Consider the following 17,629-nt stretch of genomic DNA (forward strand, 5'->3'; position numbering starts at 1 on the left):
GATCTGTACTCTGACTATAGCGTACATATTACATATGTATTACTAATCTATTAAATGAGGTTATCTACACATTCTTGCACTTCAAGTTACCTTATGAAATAATGAATTATACAACAAAACTGAGCAGAAGGACTTTTAAGAAAATAATATTTTAAACCAGTTGGAAAACAAGTGTTCCATACCCTTGATATTAATATTTATGATATTCGATTAATAGCCATCTTCTCCATATAATCAAAATCATCATCATCCTTTATTCCTCGAAGAACAGGTAATCTCTACAATGAAATTCATTAGTAACAGATTACATCTCAGAAGGCTTTAAATGATTTTTTTTAGGCCTACTAATCATTTTGCAACATACAGGCAGCTTATACACAGCCCAAAACTTCAATATTCAAAGAAAACTGGTTTTAATTCATATTCCTACTTTGAAAATGTTGTTACGACTGTTGAGCGTATTAGGTCTACATAGTTATGTTAACCAGTCCGAGGAGGATGTAAAATGTGCTGTCATTGAGGGCACCACTAACGTCATCACACCACACTTTGAACTAAGCAATGTATAAAAAAATCACTCAGATTACAAATTATACCAATGCATAAAGGGGATCATATTTACATAACCATAAGAAAAATAGTGCTGGCAGTGAATTCGCAAACTTTTCGACATGTATAACATATGAGAGAGAGAGAGAGAAAACACTACTGGGCAACGTCACATTGTCTGAGAATCTGGACAATACAAAAAGAATCATGTTATATCAGATTTGAGCATCACTGTAAATAAAGTTTAAATAGAGTAATACGCAACCATTAAATAGATTAGTAATACATATGTAATATGTACGCTATAGTCAGAGTACAGATCATAATAATTGCGCTATTGCCTACTCGGTTTGTTTTATCGAAGGACTACCTTATTATGGTTCCAACTGACTTGCATGCTAATGAAATCGTGGGTACATTTAAGTTGTGTATCATTAGTTTTAGGAATGAATATCGTTGTTACTATAGTCAATTTTTTTTCAGCCAGAAGTCACGTAAAGCCGTTGTTCCTGTTGCTGAATAACCACGGGTTCCATGCAACATAGCGGCCGATTGGACTTAGTCAGAAATGGCTGCTTAAACAAATAATAATAATAATAATCCATGCAACATAAAAACACCTTAGAAACAAATAGAAACAGAAACAAATAATCTTCATTGAGCAATTGTACTTCAATCTCTAAAGATGGCACCAACTTTTCTACCTGTCATTTTAGGTGTAGACCATTAGTCTAAAGAACATGCTTATTTCATATTGTATATTAGTTTAATTCTTAGGGTGGTTAATACTGTTATTTTTGGTTGTTCTTTGTTATCCCTTTGGAGTATAAAGCTCTACCTTCAGGCTAGCTGCTTCAACAGAGGTCAGCTAGATTCGAGACTGCATAAACTATGTCCAAACTTGGACAGCTAAATGCTAGAGTGTTCTAAAAAATTGTAAAGTCCTTAACAACTGCGATAAGGGTTACATTATAACACGCCGCCCCCTACATTACGCTTCTATTCTCTCTTTCCTCCTCCTTTCTCCCTTTATAGTGTTGGGGTGGTGACGTCATTGATACGCATTGTTCATGAGGCATGGCGACTACGTCCCTGTTCACCAGACATGTTGATTACTAACACTTTACCATCTTCATCACCACTCCCTCCACTCACCACTTGACCATCACCAGTTCTTACTTCAACAGTTTTATTCTCTTGATAGCGAGTTCATGACAGGCAATATGCAAAGTGTTTATCATAACCTTTCACCGTTGCCCTTGGATATTTGAATTCTGATAGTCTGTCACAACCTGCTCGGGAACAATCATTATATATTTTTGTCTTGGCACTTGAATAACACTGATTCCTTCCTTTCTCAAATAATCTGGTTCATAACCATAAGAACATGTGTCTCATATAATAGTTGATATAGTGTGGGTGTATAATTATGAATATTTCTAACCCAGTTTAGACTGCTAGAGGGGTGGTTCGAGAGGGGGGGCTTTAACTGTTAAGACCTTCAGGTTTGTTAGTTATGAAAAATACAAATTAGTTTACAAATTTGGTATTTGTTCATACACGAAACAAACCTTCGGTCTTACATTAGGATAGACTTACTATTGGAGGGAGGTAAGTCTCTACAACTGAACTGGAAGTTTGCCACCTTATCCATTTCCGAATATATAGGGAAATTCTAGAGAATGGACAATGAACCTAGGACCAAAGATATAAGCGGATCTATTGGTTTCCTCCCACTGGGTGTAGATACCATTCTACTGTTTACTCTTGTCCCTTGCGACTGGATCGACCTTCACCCCTCTTTCCTTATTATCCAGAGGGGTGTGTTGCTACTGAAAAAGTATATCATCAGCTAAGATAGCTTCACAGTATGGCTGGGACCATCTCACCTGCATCTAGTCCGTTCCAGCACATGAACGGTACTCTCCTTCATATTGCCCGTAGTTAAGGAGTAGGAAGAAAGTAGTAAAGAAAAAAGACCAGTCATCCCATTCATTCTACTTTCATACCTTCATCTTAGACTAGACGCAAACTGACCCCCCAGCCAGGGGCAATGGATGAACTATATCACTTGTTGGGCCGCCACCACTGGACCCAAGAAAAGGTGTCCCAAGGATCTATGGGCAAACATCTTTCAAATAAAATGAGGTGAAAGTTGTTTGGCGCTTCCACACGCCAGCTTTCAGAATTTTATCCACAGACATGTTCTTCTTAAATGCTAGGGAAGCACTCACACCCCTGATGTCATGAGCTCTAGCTCCCACCTGGCTATCTGACCCTCTGTCTTCTGCAGTATAAGCATTTCTGATTGTCTCCCTTAGCCAAAATGAATATTGTATTTTTGGAACACTTCCTTCCTTGTTCCGTCCTGTACTTACGAACAACCTCTGGCATCCCCGGCCTGAGGTGCCTTGTTCTCTTTAAGTACTCCTTAGTGCCCTGACGGGGCACAGGAGCATTTCAGCTTTGTCGTTGTCTACAAAGTCTGCCAAGGAAGGTATGGTAAAGGAGTCGAATCTGCCGTCTACTATTGTTGGATTTTGGGTCTTTGCCACGAATTCTGGGAAAACTCACACACCATTGATCTCCACCTCTCGAGTGCTTTATGAATATGAGAGGCCATGTAGCTCCCCCACCCTTTTGGTTGAAGCCAGGGCCAATAAGAAGACTGTCTTCAGGGTCAGGCTCCTATCCGTGGACTGCCTTAGTGGTTCGTAAGGGGGTTTTGTCAGACTACTCAGTACCTTGGTCAGATCCCAATCTTGGGGTTTTTAGCTCCTTTGTGGGCATGACTGTTTCAAAGCTCCTCATCAGACATGGCCAACTCCCATGAAGACGATATGTCCACTCCTTTCATTCGTAAGACTGAGGCTAGAGCAGCCCTGTACCCCTTCACTGCAGATACAGACATATGTTTTTTCTGTTCTGAGATATATCAGAAAGTCCGCTAACTGCTGAATATGGTACCGAGTGGAGACACGTTCCCCCTACGACACCAATCACAGTATGCTGCCACCCATTCCCTTGGTATACTGTCGCAGATGATTTTCTGATATTACCTGCCATCTGAGTTGCTGCTTTTCTGCGAAAACCCTCGCTCTCGGAGGAGATACTTGACAGTCTCCACCCGTGAAGCGATAGGGACTTCACCGACTGGTGTACCTCTCCACGTGAGGCTGACACAGAAGGTTGCTCCATGGAGGTAACTCTCTTGGCACATCTACTAGGAGTTCCAGTAGGTCTGGAAACCACTCTGCTTTCGGCCATAACGGGGCTACCAGGGTCATCTTGAGGTTCTGAGACCGCATTACCCTGTTCAGAACCTGACGGATTAGACAAAAATGGAGGAAATGCGTACCAACGTCCAGATTGTCCAGGGGTGTTGTAGCGCATCTTCTGCCGCTGCCTCTGCGTCCGGGGACTACTGAACAATACACTTCCAACTTTTTTGTTGTACCTGGTTGCGAATAGGTCTATGATCGGTCCTTCCCACAACATGAGCATCCTGTCCACTACCTGTTGGTGTAGGGACCACTCCGTTCCCAGAATCTGATCCCTGCGGCTCAACTTGTCGGCACTATGGTTTCTTTTTCCCGGAATATACCTGGCCTTGATGTCTACCAGGTTCTCTATAGCCCACTGGTGAAGTTGAACTGTCATCACATGTAACTGCCGAGAAACTAGGCCTCCTTGCTTGTTTATATAAGCTACTACTGTGGTGTTGTCTGACATCAATACCACCGAGTGACCCTTTACTCTCTCCCTGAATTCTTGTAGAGCCAGGAAAGCTGCTTTCAACTCCAGGCACGTTATATGGAGTTCTCTGTCCTTGCAACTCCATTTTGCTGACACCATCAACTCCTCCATATGGGCTCCCCAGCCTTCTAGTGATGCATCCAGAACAGCAGAGGTCTGGGGAGGATTGTTGAAGGGGGACACCCACTGTCAGATTGTCGTCGTCCACCCACCACAGCAAGTCTTTCCTCACTTCTGCCGACAAGGGAATTTGCTCGTACGGGTGATCTAACTGTTGGTGACCAAAACTCCTTCATCCTCCATTGTAGGGACCGAAGGTGTAGCCTTCCTTGTGGTACTAGCTTTCTCCAGGGAGGTTAGGATTCCCAGCACCACCTGCCACTGTCTTGCTGGCTGTGTCTGCTTTCCAGAAAGGCATTCACCACTTGTTTGCATTTCTGTACTCTTTGGTCTGTCGGGAATACTTTGGCTTGTGTTGTGTCTATCACCATTCCCAGATATTCCAAACGTTGACTTGGATACAGCTGCGACTTCTGCTGATTCACCACAATACCTAGGCTGTGACAAAGCTGCAGGAGGGTCGCCCTGTCCCTGAGTAATTTCTCCCTGGACTTTGCTATCACCAGCCAATCGTCCAGATATCTTATCAGCCTGATCCCCTGAGCAGTGCGCCCATGCCGACACGAGGGTGAACACTCTTGTAAAAACTTGAGAGACGTTGTCAATCCGAAGCACAGGACCTTGAACTCGAAAGCTTTCCCTGCAAGACTGAAGCGGAGAAATTTCCTTGAAGACTGATGGACTGGTATCTGAAAGTATGCGTCCTTTAGATCGATGTCAGCATAAGTCTCCGATTCTGACTGCTTGTAGAACCGTTTTCGGAGTTTCCATCTTGAAACTGGTTTTTCCTTATAAACAGATTTCAGCGTTGACAGGTCTATTACTGTCCTCCACTCCCCGTTGGATTTGGGTACCAGGAAAATCCTGCTGTAGAAGCCTTTTGTCGGTACTGCATACTTGTTTGCACAGCTCCTTTTTCCATCATCTTCTTCACTTCGTCCTGCAGAATAGTGGCCTTCGAGATCGTGTGGGCATAAGTGACGTGGGGTAATGGTTGATCTGTCAGGGCGGGGTTACCTCGAACGGAATCAAATACCGATCCTGAGAACATCCACCACCCACTGCTCTGCCCCTAGTTCCTGCCACACCTTCCAGTGATTTGCCAGGCAACCCCCCACTGGTGTGGCCGAGTGATGGGAGGCGCCCATCCTATCTTCTTGAGCCTCTCCCCCTTCCCCTATTGCCCCTTCCTCTGTTGTTTCTATTGTGAAAGGGCCGATGAGTTATCCTCTTTGGGGAAGAGGGTCTTGTGACTCTATTAGGGATGCTATGTCTCACTGGTTTCTTTCGAGACATCTGCTGTTGTCTTCCCTCCAAAGGAATAGTTTGACTGTTAGAGGTTTTCCTAACTGCCTGTTGCACCAACCTATCGTTAGTGTCCATCCTTCTTCTATCTATCGCTTCTTCCAGTATGACCTCTGGCAACAGTAGTTGCGATTCCAAGATATCCCCATTCCTCATTGCTAACAGGGAATCCAAATCCACATTGCGGCTTAGTCTAGCCAATGCTGCATCTCTCCTCCAATTAGCAGGATATTTGCCCAAACATTGGCACTTACGTTTGTCAGGTACGCAATCGCCTTGGACCCTGACTGTAGTAATCTAATGAACAATGGTTCATCTACTACTTTCCTTGTTGCTTCCGAGGATGCAATTTTCGCCACTGCTGTTGACCAAAGGTCTAACCAGGACGCAGCCTGAAAGACAGAAGAAGCTGTTGCTTCTAACGTGGCAGCCTCTTGGTACGTCATCGAAGGGCACTCCATTTTAACCTGATCCAAGGTTAATCCAGGCCTTAACCTTACAACATTAGGGTTCATTTGTCTACACGCAAAGGGACCTTCGGTGGTTTCGTATAATATTTCCTTTGCTTTATCATTGGAGGGGGAATAAATTTAAATGATCTATTAGATCTTAAGGAATTATCCCTCCCTGCAATCTTTGCGTTTACGTGTTGCAAGACCGATTCCGCATGACTCGAGCAAGGCAATTCATACGACACCTTGGTATCCTCTTTAGTCCAAACGCCATGTCAATTCCAGGAGGAAGCATACTGGCCGGTGTTTCTGTCTTCTCCGAAAGGCTATTGAATTGACGAATCAAATCAATAACCTCTGCATACGAGGCCAGAAAACTCTTGGTTTTTCTCCTTCCTCCGGCTCTAGTGTACCACTCTCCGTCACGAGAGATGTTGTCTCGCCTCTATCTTCTGACAGACGGCCCGGAATTCCACGGCCGCCTGCCCCTACGGCCGCGCCTCTTTGATCTTTGCTGGCCGCTGTTGGCTCGATCCCAGATAGTCAGCAGGGGAACGAGAACGTCTCACTCTTTCTCTGCTCACGGATCTAGAGCGAGAATCTCGTCTAGATCTCCAAGATGAAGGCTCCCTTAAGAACAGAGGTAAGTTCGTCTTTATTAGCATTGGCATCGTTTTTCCGAGCGTCGGCGAGCCAGGCCTCGGCCTTCTATCCAGACGGACACTGCCTTCCACGAACGTATCCGCCGAGGTTGCCAACTCTCTATTTTTTGTACTTTTAATAGGAGCCTTATCGGCCTTCGTACGTATTTTGAACGGCCTTACGGGCGAAACTGGGATCTGCATTCCATCCTCTGCTGCACCTTCGCCGCCAACGTCGATTTTACCAGAGGTATCGCAGTTTTTGCGATCCGAACTGGCAACTCCGCCTCGGCCGCTAGCTCGCCGGCCGTCACCTCTCTCGCTTGTTCGGACTCTTGCGAACGGCTTCGTCTGGCAACCTTGTGCTTAATAGCCACTGATTTTCCCGAGCCCTTTCTTTGCTGACTTGGAAATGACAGTCTTCGTCCGAAGGAGAGGAAGAATTGATTCTTCTCCTCTTGGCCCGAGGATCCGCTAGGAACTCGCGAATCCTCCTCCAACGCTTGACTGGCGCTCGCCGTGACGTTATCGGACTTAGCGATGACGCCGAACTAGAGGAAGAAGACGAAGAAGGCGAATCACACTTTTTCTTTTTGTCTCTCTTATTCATTCTCTCCTCCCTATATCCTGTAACTTCTGCATTACAGTTTGCATTGACGGATCAGAAGGCGTATTAGCGTCTGGGTGCAGCGAAAAAGGCCGAGAATCGTCTGTGACGTCATCACGCCTGCCATCTCAGAGTTGTGACGTATGTTGTGACGTCATCGCTCTCGTAGGGAGAGACTGAGAGGTTTCTGCTGGTAACCGCACGTTTGCTGCCAAATTACCTCCCACGTTCTGCATCGCTGTAAATACTGAGTGGGATGGAGAAGCAGCGGCATTAATTCCCATAAATTGCAAGCCCGGGGGATGAAGGAACATTCAGCGCTGCCGGCCCCTGCTGGAACCGTGACGTCATATATGCGCAAGCAGACCATCCAAGGTTGGTACGCCTGGTAGGCCTAGCGCTGACCACGTACCATCTAACCTATGCGCTTGCGTAGCAGGAGCCTGGAACAAAGATGGCGGATCTCCCCCTCTACTTGCTGGGAACAAAAGAGAGTGCAATTATTCATAAAATTACCCAAGGCCCCTCCTGACGTTTCCGATACAGAAACCGCTAGGAGAAACCGAAGGGGTATGAGACAATTCAAAAGCAGGTGGAGAAACATATGGAGCAGCCTGGTTTATTACGATACAAAAGAAGCGGTAAGGTTTGGTCATCCAAAGATGGCGTCACCCCCTTTCTTTTGTATTGGCTTTTCCCATAGAACTTCTTCCACTGTTCCACCGACCAACCGCGACAAACAGAACACGGATTAGTAACCGTACATACGTTTTCCCTGCACCTACTACACGTTGGATGAGGATCCGTCGACACCGAGGTTAGGAACCTAGAACAAGGGAAAGCCACTGACTCCTGGGCATTTCCTTTGTCTCCTCTTCCGAAGCGGTAGACGATCCCGATGTTGAGGCAAAATTCTCCATCATACCACGTATACACTCTACCACACACTGATCACACTTGGAGAAAGAAAAGGAATGAAAAATAAAAAATGAAATGGATAAAGAACGGGCAAACTGAAAAACCGGCTTTAAATGAGATAGACAGTACACGTCTTATCTTAAAGGCGGTAGGAAATAACTGATGGGTCACAGGTAGCCGTGGGCATTCTGGGTATACATGCCCCGTGACCTGGTATAGATGCCATTAGTCCCTGGATCTCACAAGTGTAATTTTAATTCTACCTTTGGTTTCCAGCTTGGCGCTAGTAAATCCTAATGTTAAGACCGTAAGGTTTGTTAGTTATGAAAAATACAAATTAGTTTACAAATTTGGTATATTCACACACTCTGGATTCGCAGATTTCTCTCTGGAACACCAGGTCCTATTATTTGGTGGTTAAATTTCCGCCCCTAGCTTCGCTGTATTATTCCATGAGAAATATCCACAATTTTTTTTTAAGTGATTGATTTTATCATAAAATGCAGTTTTTGTGATAAAACTATTAAAAAAACTGGTATAAACATTTTTAGTGGGCTTTTCTTTAGTTTTAGCTAACAAAATAGGCAGTTTTAAGTTTTTTTATAGGGGTTTCAACTATTCGTGGATTCTTGATATTTACCGGGGGGACTGATAAGCATCCCCCACGAATACAGGGGGGAGAACACTGTAATCTATATAACTCAGTCCCCTAATGCTAATACTTACCTATGTCACATATTGGAAATAAACCCTTTTGTTTGTAAGAAATTTCATTATTTTAGGTATTTTCAAATTAAAAAATTGGTTGTTTATATCAAAGACAAACAGTTCAGGCCAGCCCTGTAAGATTCAAGACTCATTAGTTACTGATGTGTTAAGTACTGCATTTAGTAATGATAATGAATATGTAATTTGAAGAGTAATTTGTCCAATAGATCCAATAACTTGTCCTGGATTTCTTTTGATATTCTTTTAGTTTTCCTTAAAAAAAATTTTGTTTTATAACCCTTATCTACCTTTGAGCATAGTTGTGTTTAAAGTGTTTCATATGGACCCTGTTCTATTTTCAGAATACAAGTCCAAGGAAAGATTCTGCAGGTGCTCAGTTAGAGGCAGGAAAATCCTCTGATATGGTATCCCCTTCTGCTTTGGAAAAGTACCCTAAGGCTGCAGCACATATACCCAATCTTGCATCTAAGGAAAAAGATACTTCATTAGCACCCCCTGTGTCAGGTACTCCAGTAACTAATGGTATACCTTTGAAACAAAGTAATATTAATGGTACGGGAGTCATATCTCAGTCTTCACCTGCAGTTGATAGTGCAGCAGTGAATTCAAGCCCTGTAACTCACAGTGGCAGTAATGCAGCAGTGGTTACATCAGTTAGAGGGACATTAATGCAGCCTTCACAAGACAACCCTGTATCTGCAGGCAGTATAACAGTTTCACCAGCCTCTGATTCCAAACCTCTTGTTCATGGCTCTGGATCTGAAAATGGTGTCACTTCTGTTGTGCCTGGTTCTAATTCAGGAAAAAATGACACTGCTGTGGTGCTCTGTTCTCCTTCAAAAGGCAGTACTACACCTGTAAAACCTAAATCTGGTATAGATAGTAGCGTAATGACTTCAGTACAGATGTCAGAGTCTGACTGCAGAGTCCCTAAAGTTATGTATGGTTCAGGAAGCCCATCTGATGGTCCATCGGCACCACGATCCAATATGGCAAGTTCTGTCTCTTCAGATAACCAGACATCTGGAAAATCCAGTAAATGTGATCAGACAGAACCTGTCACTGGTTTAATTTCTGTTAGTCCTGTAAGTTCTATATTATCTCCGCAAATGTCTTGTCAAAAGACAGTGGCATCGGTGATACTCCCAGAATGTGACTCAGATTCTGATGAAAAACCCCTTGCTGCTGTCAAAAAGCAGTTAGAACTTGAGGCAGAAGACAGACCATTGTCAGATGTAAAAAGGCAGTTAGAACTTGAGGCAGAAGACAAACCATTGTCACTCATCAAGAAAGAACTTTCTGAAAGTCCCTCAAAGGTAAGTGAAAGTTTAGTAATTCCTCACCTATGTTGAAATATTGCGGAACATCTGTGCAGAAGTTGTAGCTCTTTTATCATAATTTGTTGTTATTAGCAATTTTTGTGGCATAGGTACGACCTCGAGGGAGACCTCCAAAACCTAAAGTTGATACTCCACCACGTCCTCGCGGAAGGCCTCCAAAGGAAAAACTATCTGGGGAAGAAAAAGTTCAGCGCCCTCGAGGGAGACCTCCCAAGTCAAAGAACCCAGATGATGGAACTCCTGTGATAGCTGGGGAAGGAAGTCCAGGGAAACGTGGGAGACCAAAAGCCCTTCGCCTCATTAATGATGATGAAACTTTTCCTCCAGTTGGGCAAAATATGTGGTTCTTCTACAAGTAAGTTACAGATTTTCAGTTCAAGAGCTATAGTAATGATATAAATTACTTATTTTGTTTATAATTCAATTGCAGTATATTTGTGTAAGAAAATTTTGTTTTAGTAGTATGAAAGTCTCTCACAATGCAGATCAAATATTCTTTCTATAGTTATATGAAATCAGCATAAATATTGAAATGTACTAGACTCAAGGTCTTGTAGGCATTAAAGTTTGAGGCAGGTCATCCAGCCAGATTTGTATCTGTTATAACAATGTCAAACAGAAGTTTTCATAAACAGGATTTTAGCAACATTGAAACCCACATAACAACTAGTGTGCTTTATGGAATGAGGAAGCTGATAAAAACACGTTGAAGCTCAATAAACCCATTACTATCATAGTACAGGCAGCCATAGGTATACAGTGTGTTTAGGCTCCTCAGTTTCTTGAAACTCTGGGCATTAAAGGGTACTATCAGATAAATCTTTACCCTCTAAATCTTGGATACTGTTATGGGATCCGAACCACATTGTATTGAGAAATGAATTTCTAATCACCAGAAAAATTCCTCTGATTCTGTGTCGGCAGACGGGAAAGCGAACTCTGACTATCAAATCGGTAGGCGAGTGCGTAACCCACTCGTCCATCGAGGAATTACAGTGTTCCCCCGGGGTTACGCGTTTCCATTTCCACGGTCCACTTTGTCATGGATTTTTGTGGAACACATTATTCACTTTTCCATGGGTAACTTCTCTAATTTGCAGAATTTTTGTATTGACCATATCTATAAAATTATTACTAGTTTGCTTTTTCTATGTAGAGCAACACCATTTATTCACTAATTACTATTTTTGTTTATTGTGTATGTGAATAAATACTGATTTTTATGATAAAAATGATTTACAGCATACTTACAATGTAGTTATACATCTATTAAGTTCATTCCAGGTTGGCCCCCATATTAAGCATAATAGGTCTCTCTCTCTCTCTCTCTCTCTCTCTCTCTCTCTCTCTCTCTCTCTCTCTCTCTCTCTCTCTCTCTCTCTCTCTCTTCACTTAATTATTCGCATTTTACTTTCCAGTGAAAGCAGACTGGAAAGTAAAATGAAAATAATTAGCAAATATTTTGAATATTGTACACCATGCTTTTCACCAGCCCGAGAAGAGTCTACTTAAGACTCAGGTCTGGAAAAACTAAGCCCCATTAATAATAACACCATGCTTTATCATTAAAAACTGTACAGTATTATTTCTAATACATCTTACATTACCCTTACAGAGAGAGAGAGAGAGTGAGTTGTACACCTATTATGCTCAGTCCGGGGCCTAACCTGGAGTGAGCTTAGGTAGATACATAGCTACATTATAAGGAGGCTGTAAATCATTATCATAAAACTCAATATAAACAATGTTGTTATACAAAAAATAGCAAATTAGTGATAATTTTAAAAGGATGAATACTTCTGTACTGAGAGAAAACAGCTTATGTATACAGTACAGGGGTAACTTGATTAGTTGTCAAATGTTCTGTAGGACAGATGTATTTAATTTGTAATAAAAGATTTTTTTAGTTTGTATTAAATTTTTTATAGATATTTTGCTGTTAACATTAATATAAATATTTTAGAATTAGTAAATCATTGTTATAAGCATTTTAGGGAGCATATATATTTCAGTAACAGTTTTAATAGGTTACTAATCTTAGATGTCTTATGATGTTTTGGGATGGTAGTTTGGGGTGAATTTTTCTTTGAAATGATATCAAATTGTTTTAGTATGATAATTTAAGGTATATTAAGCAGTGAAATATTATAATAGACAATTATAAGAATTTTAGATTATTGGGTACTTGGTATATGGGAGTTATAAGGATTTTTAGAGGGGATTTTTGCATTCCCGCGGCAGGTTCTGGAACCTATTACCGTGCAAAAGTGGGGGAGCACTGTATGTGTAGGTACTAGTTAATAGCATAATGTTAAATATGATAAGTAACAAAAGAGAAATGGAAAATGCTGAAACACATAGCTAATCATTGAAATTGATTTGATTAGGAAAATCATATAAAAATGTGCATTTTTATGTGCTGTTGTCAGCCAGGTGGGCACCGAACATGATCTATTTGGTGAATAAATGTTTTCATACAATCAACCTTACCTGTCAGATATATAACATAGCTAAGACTCCGTCGTCCCCGACAGAAATTCAAATTTCGCGCCACTCGCTACAGGTAGGTCAGGTGATCTACCTGCCTGCCCTGGGGCGGCAGGGACTAGGACCATCCCCAAGTTTTCTATCATATTTTCTCTGTCGCCGGTGGTATCAACATTGTTGTTATTACCTCCTGACTTAGATTCATTTTTTTCAACCTTTGATCAACGTTTTTTTTCGGCTGGCTTTTGGTGACTTATTTGGATCGTGTTTTGGCATTCGCTACTGTGGACTGTTTTGGAATAACTCTTTTGGATTTTTCTCAGTATGTCTGATTCTAATGTGAGTGTGAGAATGTGTGTGAATGTAGGCTGCAGGGTGAGGATACCGAAAGCTTCGGTTGATCCTCACACTGTATGCCGTAAATGTAGGGGGGTTCAGTGTTCTGCTATTAACACTTGTAAGGAATGCGCGAGGCGTGGGTTTGAAATGCAGAAAGAGTGAAAGACTTTGACTTCTTATTTGAAGAAGTTAGAGAGGATAGAGTTAGACGACTGAAAGGTGAGTTCAAGGCCTATTGAGCCTTTTACGGATAATTCTAACCCTACTGATGTAGATTCTCCCTATAGATCTCATTCTCAGAGTGTTTTTTTTCGATTCGGCATCGGAAATCGCCAATCTGAAAGCGACTATTAGAGACATGAAGTCCAAGATGGCTGACTCGAAAGGTAAGGCTAGTGATAGTGAACATTTTAGTGAAGTGAGTTCTATCAGTGTTGTGGAGGGGGCGTTTGATCGTCCCTGCGGCGCTCCCAGGCCTAGACCTCTTCCAAGCTCCCATGCCCAGAGGAGAAGGAAAGTCGAAAGCCTTAAGGAGGTCGTGGGAATCCCCAACGGTCAGACGTCCCTTCAGCTAGCTCTGCTTCATGGCAGCCAGCTCAAGGGCGCTATAGGAAAAGCGTCCTTCGCGAGTGTTTCTCGTCCTCTCCCTCTCCTCACCTAAAAACGAGGGTGGAAGGAGTCGAACTTATCGAGACCGCTGAAGCGTCATATGAAGCAAGACATTGATTCGAGCCCAGAGCGATTCTCGGATGACGCCCCGTCTGCTATTAAGAAGGCGAAGGTGGCGTCAGCGTCACCTGACGCTTATGAGGAAGTACCCCATCATGCTTCTTCCCGAGTGATGACGAGAGGCGTCATGCACTAGACGTGGGAGAAGCGTCAAGAAAGATAATTATGGCGGTTCAGGAACAACTGTCATCTCTTGTGGGAGTTTTAGCGCCCCGTCGGAAGGACGTGACGCTTCCAATTAAGAAGTCTCGTCCTCTCTCACCTGCTCGAAGAGAAGCGTCAGACAGATGTGAAACTGCTAAACGTCTGGCAGGAGCTTCGAGTTCGAGAACTAGAACGGGGGCGGACGAGAGGGTTGTAAGACAAGAAAAAACGAAAGACGTCTTTTAGAAGTGAAGCGTCATTTCAAGAGACGCCCTTAGAGAGCGGAGCGTCTTCCAGACGCGAAGCGTCATCTAGACGTCAACAAGAGACGTCATACATGACGCTCGGAGAGCGGGACGCGTCATACAAGGCGTCTTCTACAGTTCATGAGAAGACGCAGTTGTGACGCCTTCCAAGTCTATCAAAAACGGGAGAAAAAGGAAAGAGTTTCATTCCCTTAGCCCCTCTCCTATCAGGAGTTTGTCTCCTCCAGAAGAGGAAAGTCAGAAAGGAGAACGGAAACTCAGATATATCCCGAGTTGGAGGAAAAACTCGGATGATGACGATCTTGGAAGAGAGGGGCTTGTCCAACTATAAGGTGTTGACTACCCTGCTTCTTGAGGAATACGGAGACGAGTTGACTCCGGCTGCTCCTCCTTCTCCACGCTCGCTCTTTTCTAGTGCGAAGGCGAAGAAGCCCTCGTCTTTTCTGAAGATGAAGCCCACCATCTCGATGAAGCGGGCTTTACACGCCTTAGACTCCTGGATGAAGTCGAAAGAAAGACTTAGTCAGGACAGTATTTTGCATGCCTCCAGCAAGGTTAGCTGGGGAAAAGAGGCATATGGTACAAGACGAGAATATGGGTATCGCTCTCCCTTCTAACAAAGAGGCAGATTTTTCGACGTTAGTTGACGCTTCAAGGCGTCCAAGTCTCAATTCTGCTCCGAATTACATGGAGTATTTCAGAACTGGATCATCTCCTCAAGGGACTCTTCCATGTATTGGAAGTCTTCAACTTCTTGGATTGGTCCCTTGGGGTGATGTCCAAGAAAGCTCATGATTCAGAGGGAATCGAACCTGAAGCCCTGTTATGCATTTTTGTCTTGCATCGACAAAGCGGTACAGGATGGATCTTTTGAAGTCTCTTCATTATTTGGAGCAGGTCTTTTGAAAGAAAAAGGACGGTGTATGGCGCCCCTTCTTAACAAAGGCAGTCTCGCATGCTCAGAGGGCAGCTCTACTGTATGCACCTCTGTCTGACTATTTGTTCCCTTCTCAGTTAGTGAAGGACGTGGCTCACTCTTTAACTGAGAAGGCGACGCAGGATCTTCTGACGCAGTCGGCTAGGAAGAAGAAACCTGCGTTTTAGTATCTGACAAGAAGGACCTAGCACTTCTATGCAGCCCTTTCGAGGTGGTCCGATCTCCAGACCTCCCGCAAGAAGGAAGGCTCCAGAGAAGAGAGGTAGGTCCGCCTTTCGTCCCTTTAAAAAGGGAAAATGAAACATTTCTCCTCCAAGCACCAGTAGGTGCCAGCTCCTGGGATTCGTGGAGGCCTGGACACTGATAGACGCAGACGCGTCTTCATTGAATATCATAAGGGGATATCGTATCCCTTTCCTGAATACTCCGCCCCTAACGTCAATAAACCAAGGGAACTATCAGCCAAGTACAAGGACCCTGTGCTGAGGGATACTCTTTCGATCGATGGTGGAACAAATGTGGGACAAGAGTGCAATAGAAACTAGTACTGGATCAAAACTCCCCGGGGTTTTACAATCGCCTTTTTCTATGTGGCGAAAGCCTCGGGAGGATGGAGACCAGTACTAGACGTCAGCTCTCTGAACAAATTTGTTCAGAAGGAGAAGTTCTCCATGGGAGACTTCTGCTTCAGTCCTAGCGTCATTACGACAAGGAGATTGGATGGTGTCTCTAGATCTCCCAGGACGCCTACTTTCACGTCCCGATCACCCTTCGTCGAAGAAGTACCTCCGTTTCATGACGGGGGGAAGGATCTTTCAGTTCAGAGCCTTGTGTTTCGGCCTGTCCACAGCTCCTAGGTCTTCACAAGCCTGATGAGGAATGTGGCGAGATTTCTTCATCTCAAAGGAGTGAATGTCTCTATGTATCTAGACGACTGGCTCATCAGGGCCAGATCGGAGAGACAGTGCTGTTGGAGGGACCTAAAGTTAACTCTGGATTTGAGCCAAGGCGTTGGGATTGCTTGTGAACCTCGAGAAGTCTCAGCTGACCCCAGACAAGACCTAGTCTATCTGGGGATTCGGATTGGATTCCGGGGGTTTCGGAGTTTTTCCTTCGCAAGAGAGAACCGCAAAAGGTTGGAGGATAATCTCTCTCTTCTTAGAGAAGCAACAAACGTCAGCGAGGGAATGGTTTGAGCCTTCTGGGACGCTTTCCTCGCTGGAACAATTCTTCCCTCTAGGAAGACTTCATATCCGTCCACTTCAATTCTTCCTCAAGAAGTCTTGGAGCTGGAAAACCGGACAACTGTCGGACGTTTTTCCCAATTCCAGTGGAGATAAAGGCACACCTACAGTGGTGGTTGCTACCTCTGGAAGAGAACAAAGGGATCTCTCTAAGAACCACAGAACCCAGACTAGTGTTGTTCTCCGACGCGTCGGAGACGGGTTGGGGAGCGACATTAGGCTCAGAGGAAGTGTCAGGCACCTGGGAACCAGCCAAAACAGGTGTCCTGGGGGCAAAAAAAACATAAAACTGCAATAGCTCTTCGCCGTACCCCACCTGGCCTTGAAGAGCCTAGAACCCTCTGGTGAGGAGACAAGGTAGTGCAAGTAAACGTGGACGACAACACCGCACTTGCCTACATTCGGAAACAGGGAGGGACACACTCCTCGTTCCTTTACGAACTCACGAGAGACCTATTACTTGGACGTCTCACAGGAACATCTCCCTGCTGACAAGGTTCGTACAGGGAGTAAGAATGTGAGGGCGGACAGGCTCAGCAGGAGGAACCAGGTCCTTCATACAGAATGGACTCTGCACGAGGAAGTGTGTCTCGATCTCTGGTCTCTGTGGGGAACTCCTCATGTGGATCTCTTCGCAACATACATTTCAAAAAGGCTCCCAGTGTTTTGCTCGGTCGTGGAAAGACCCAAGAGCGATTATGGTAGACGCCTTCCTGCTAAACTGGTCTCGAGTGGACGTTTACGCTTTTCCCCCATTCAAAATCCTGGGGTTAGTAATGAAAAAGTTTGTGGCGTCAAAAAGAGACGAGGATGACATTAATAGCCCCCTTTTGGCCGGCCCAGGAATGGTTCACGGAGGTGGTAGAGTGGATCGTAGACTTTCCAAGATCCCTACCAGGAAAAGGAACGGGACGGATCTTCTCAAACAACCACACTTCAAGAGGTACCATCAAAACCTCCCCGCTCTCGCTCTGACTGCCTTTCGACTATCGAAAGACTTGTCAGAGCGAGAGGCTTTTCTCGCGAAGTGGCAAGCGCGATCGCGAGAGCTCGCAGAACCTCCACT

General features: G+C 44.0%; 1 protein-coding gene across 3 annotated transcripts in view; it reads left to right on the top strand.

Annotated features, from left to right (window-relative positions):
• LOC135212778 (tyrosine-protein kinase BAZ1B-like) overlaps positions 1–17,629 on the top strand; it is a 245,752-nt gene that overhangs the window by 138,530 nt on the left and 89,593 nt on the right. For all 3 annotated transcript variants that reach the window (XR_010313993.1, XM_064246550.1, XM_064246551.1), the window contains exons 15-16: positions 9,419–10,393; positions 10,507–10,772. Coding sequence is in view for 2 of the 3 variants with exons in the window: in XM_064246550.1 (XP_064102620.1) it covers positions 9,419–10,393; positions 10,507–10,772 (1,241 nt within the window). In the remaining variant the exon portion in view is untranslated. The remainder of the gene's footprint in view (positions 1–9,418; positions 10,394–10,506; positions 10,773–17,629) is intronic.

The sequence above is a fragment of the Macrobrachium nipponense genome, chromosome 41, assembly GCF_015104395.2.
Source record: "Macrobrachium nipponense isolate FS-2020 chromosome 41, ASM1510439v2, whole genome shotgun sequence".
NCBI lineage: Eukaryota > Metazoa > Arthropoda > Malacostraca > Decapoda > Palaemonidae > Macrobrachium > Macrobrachium nipponense.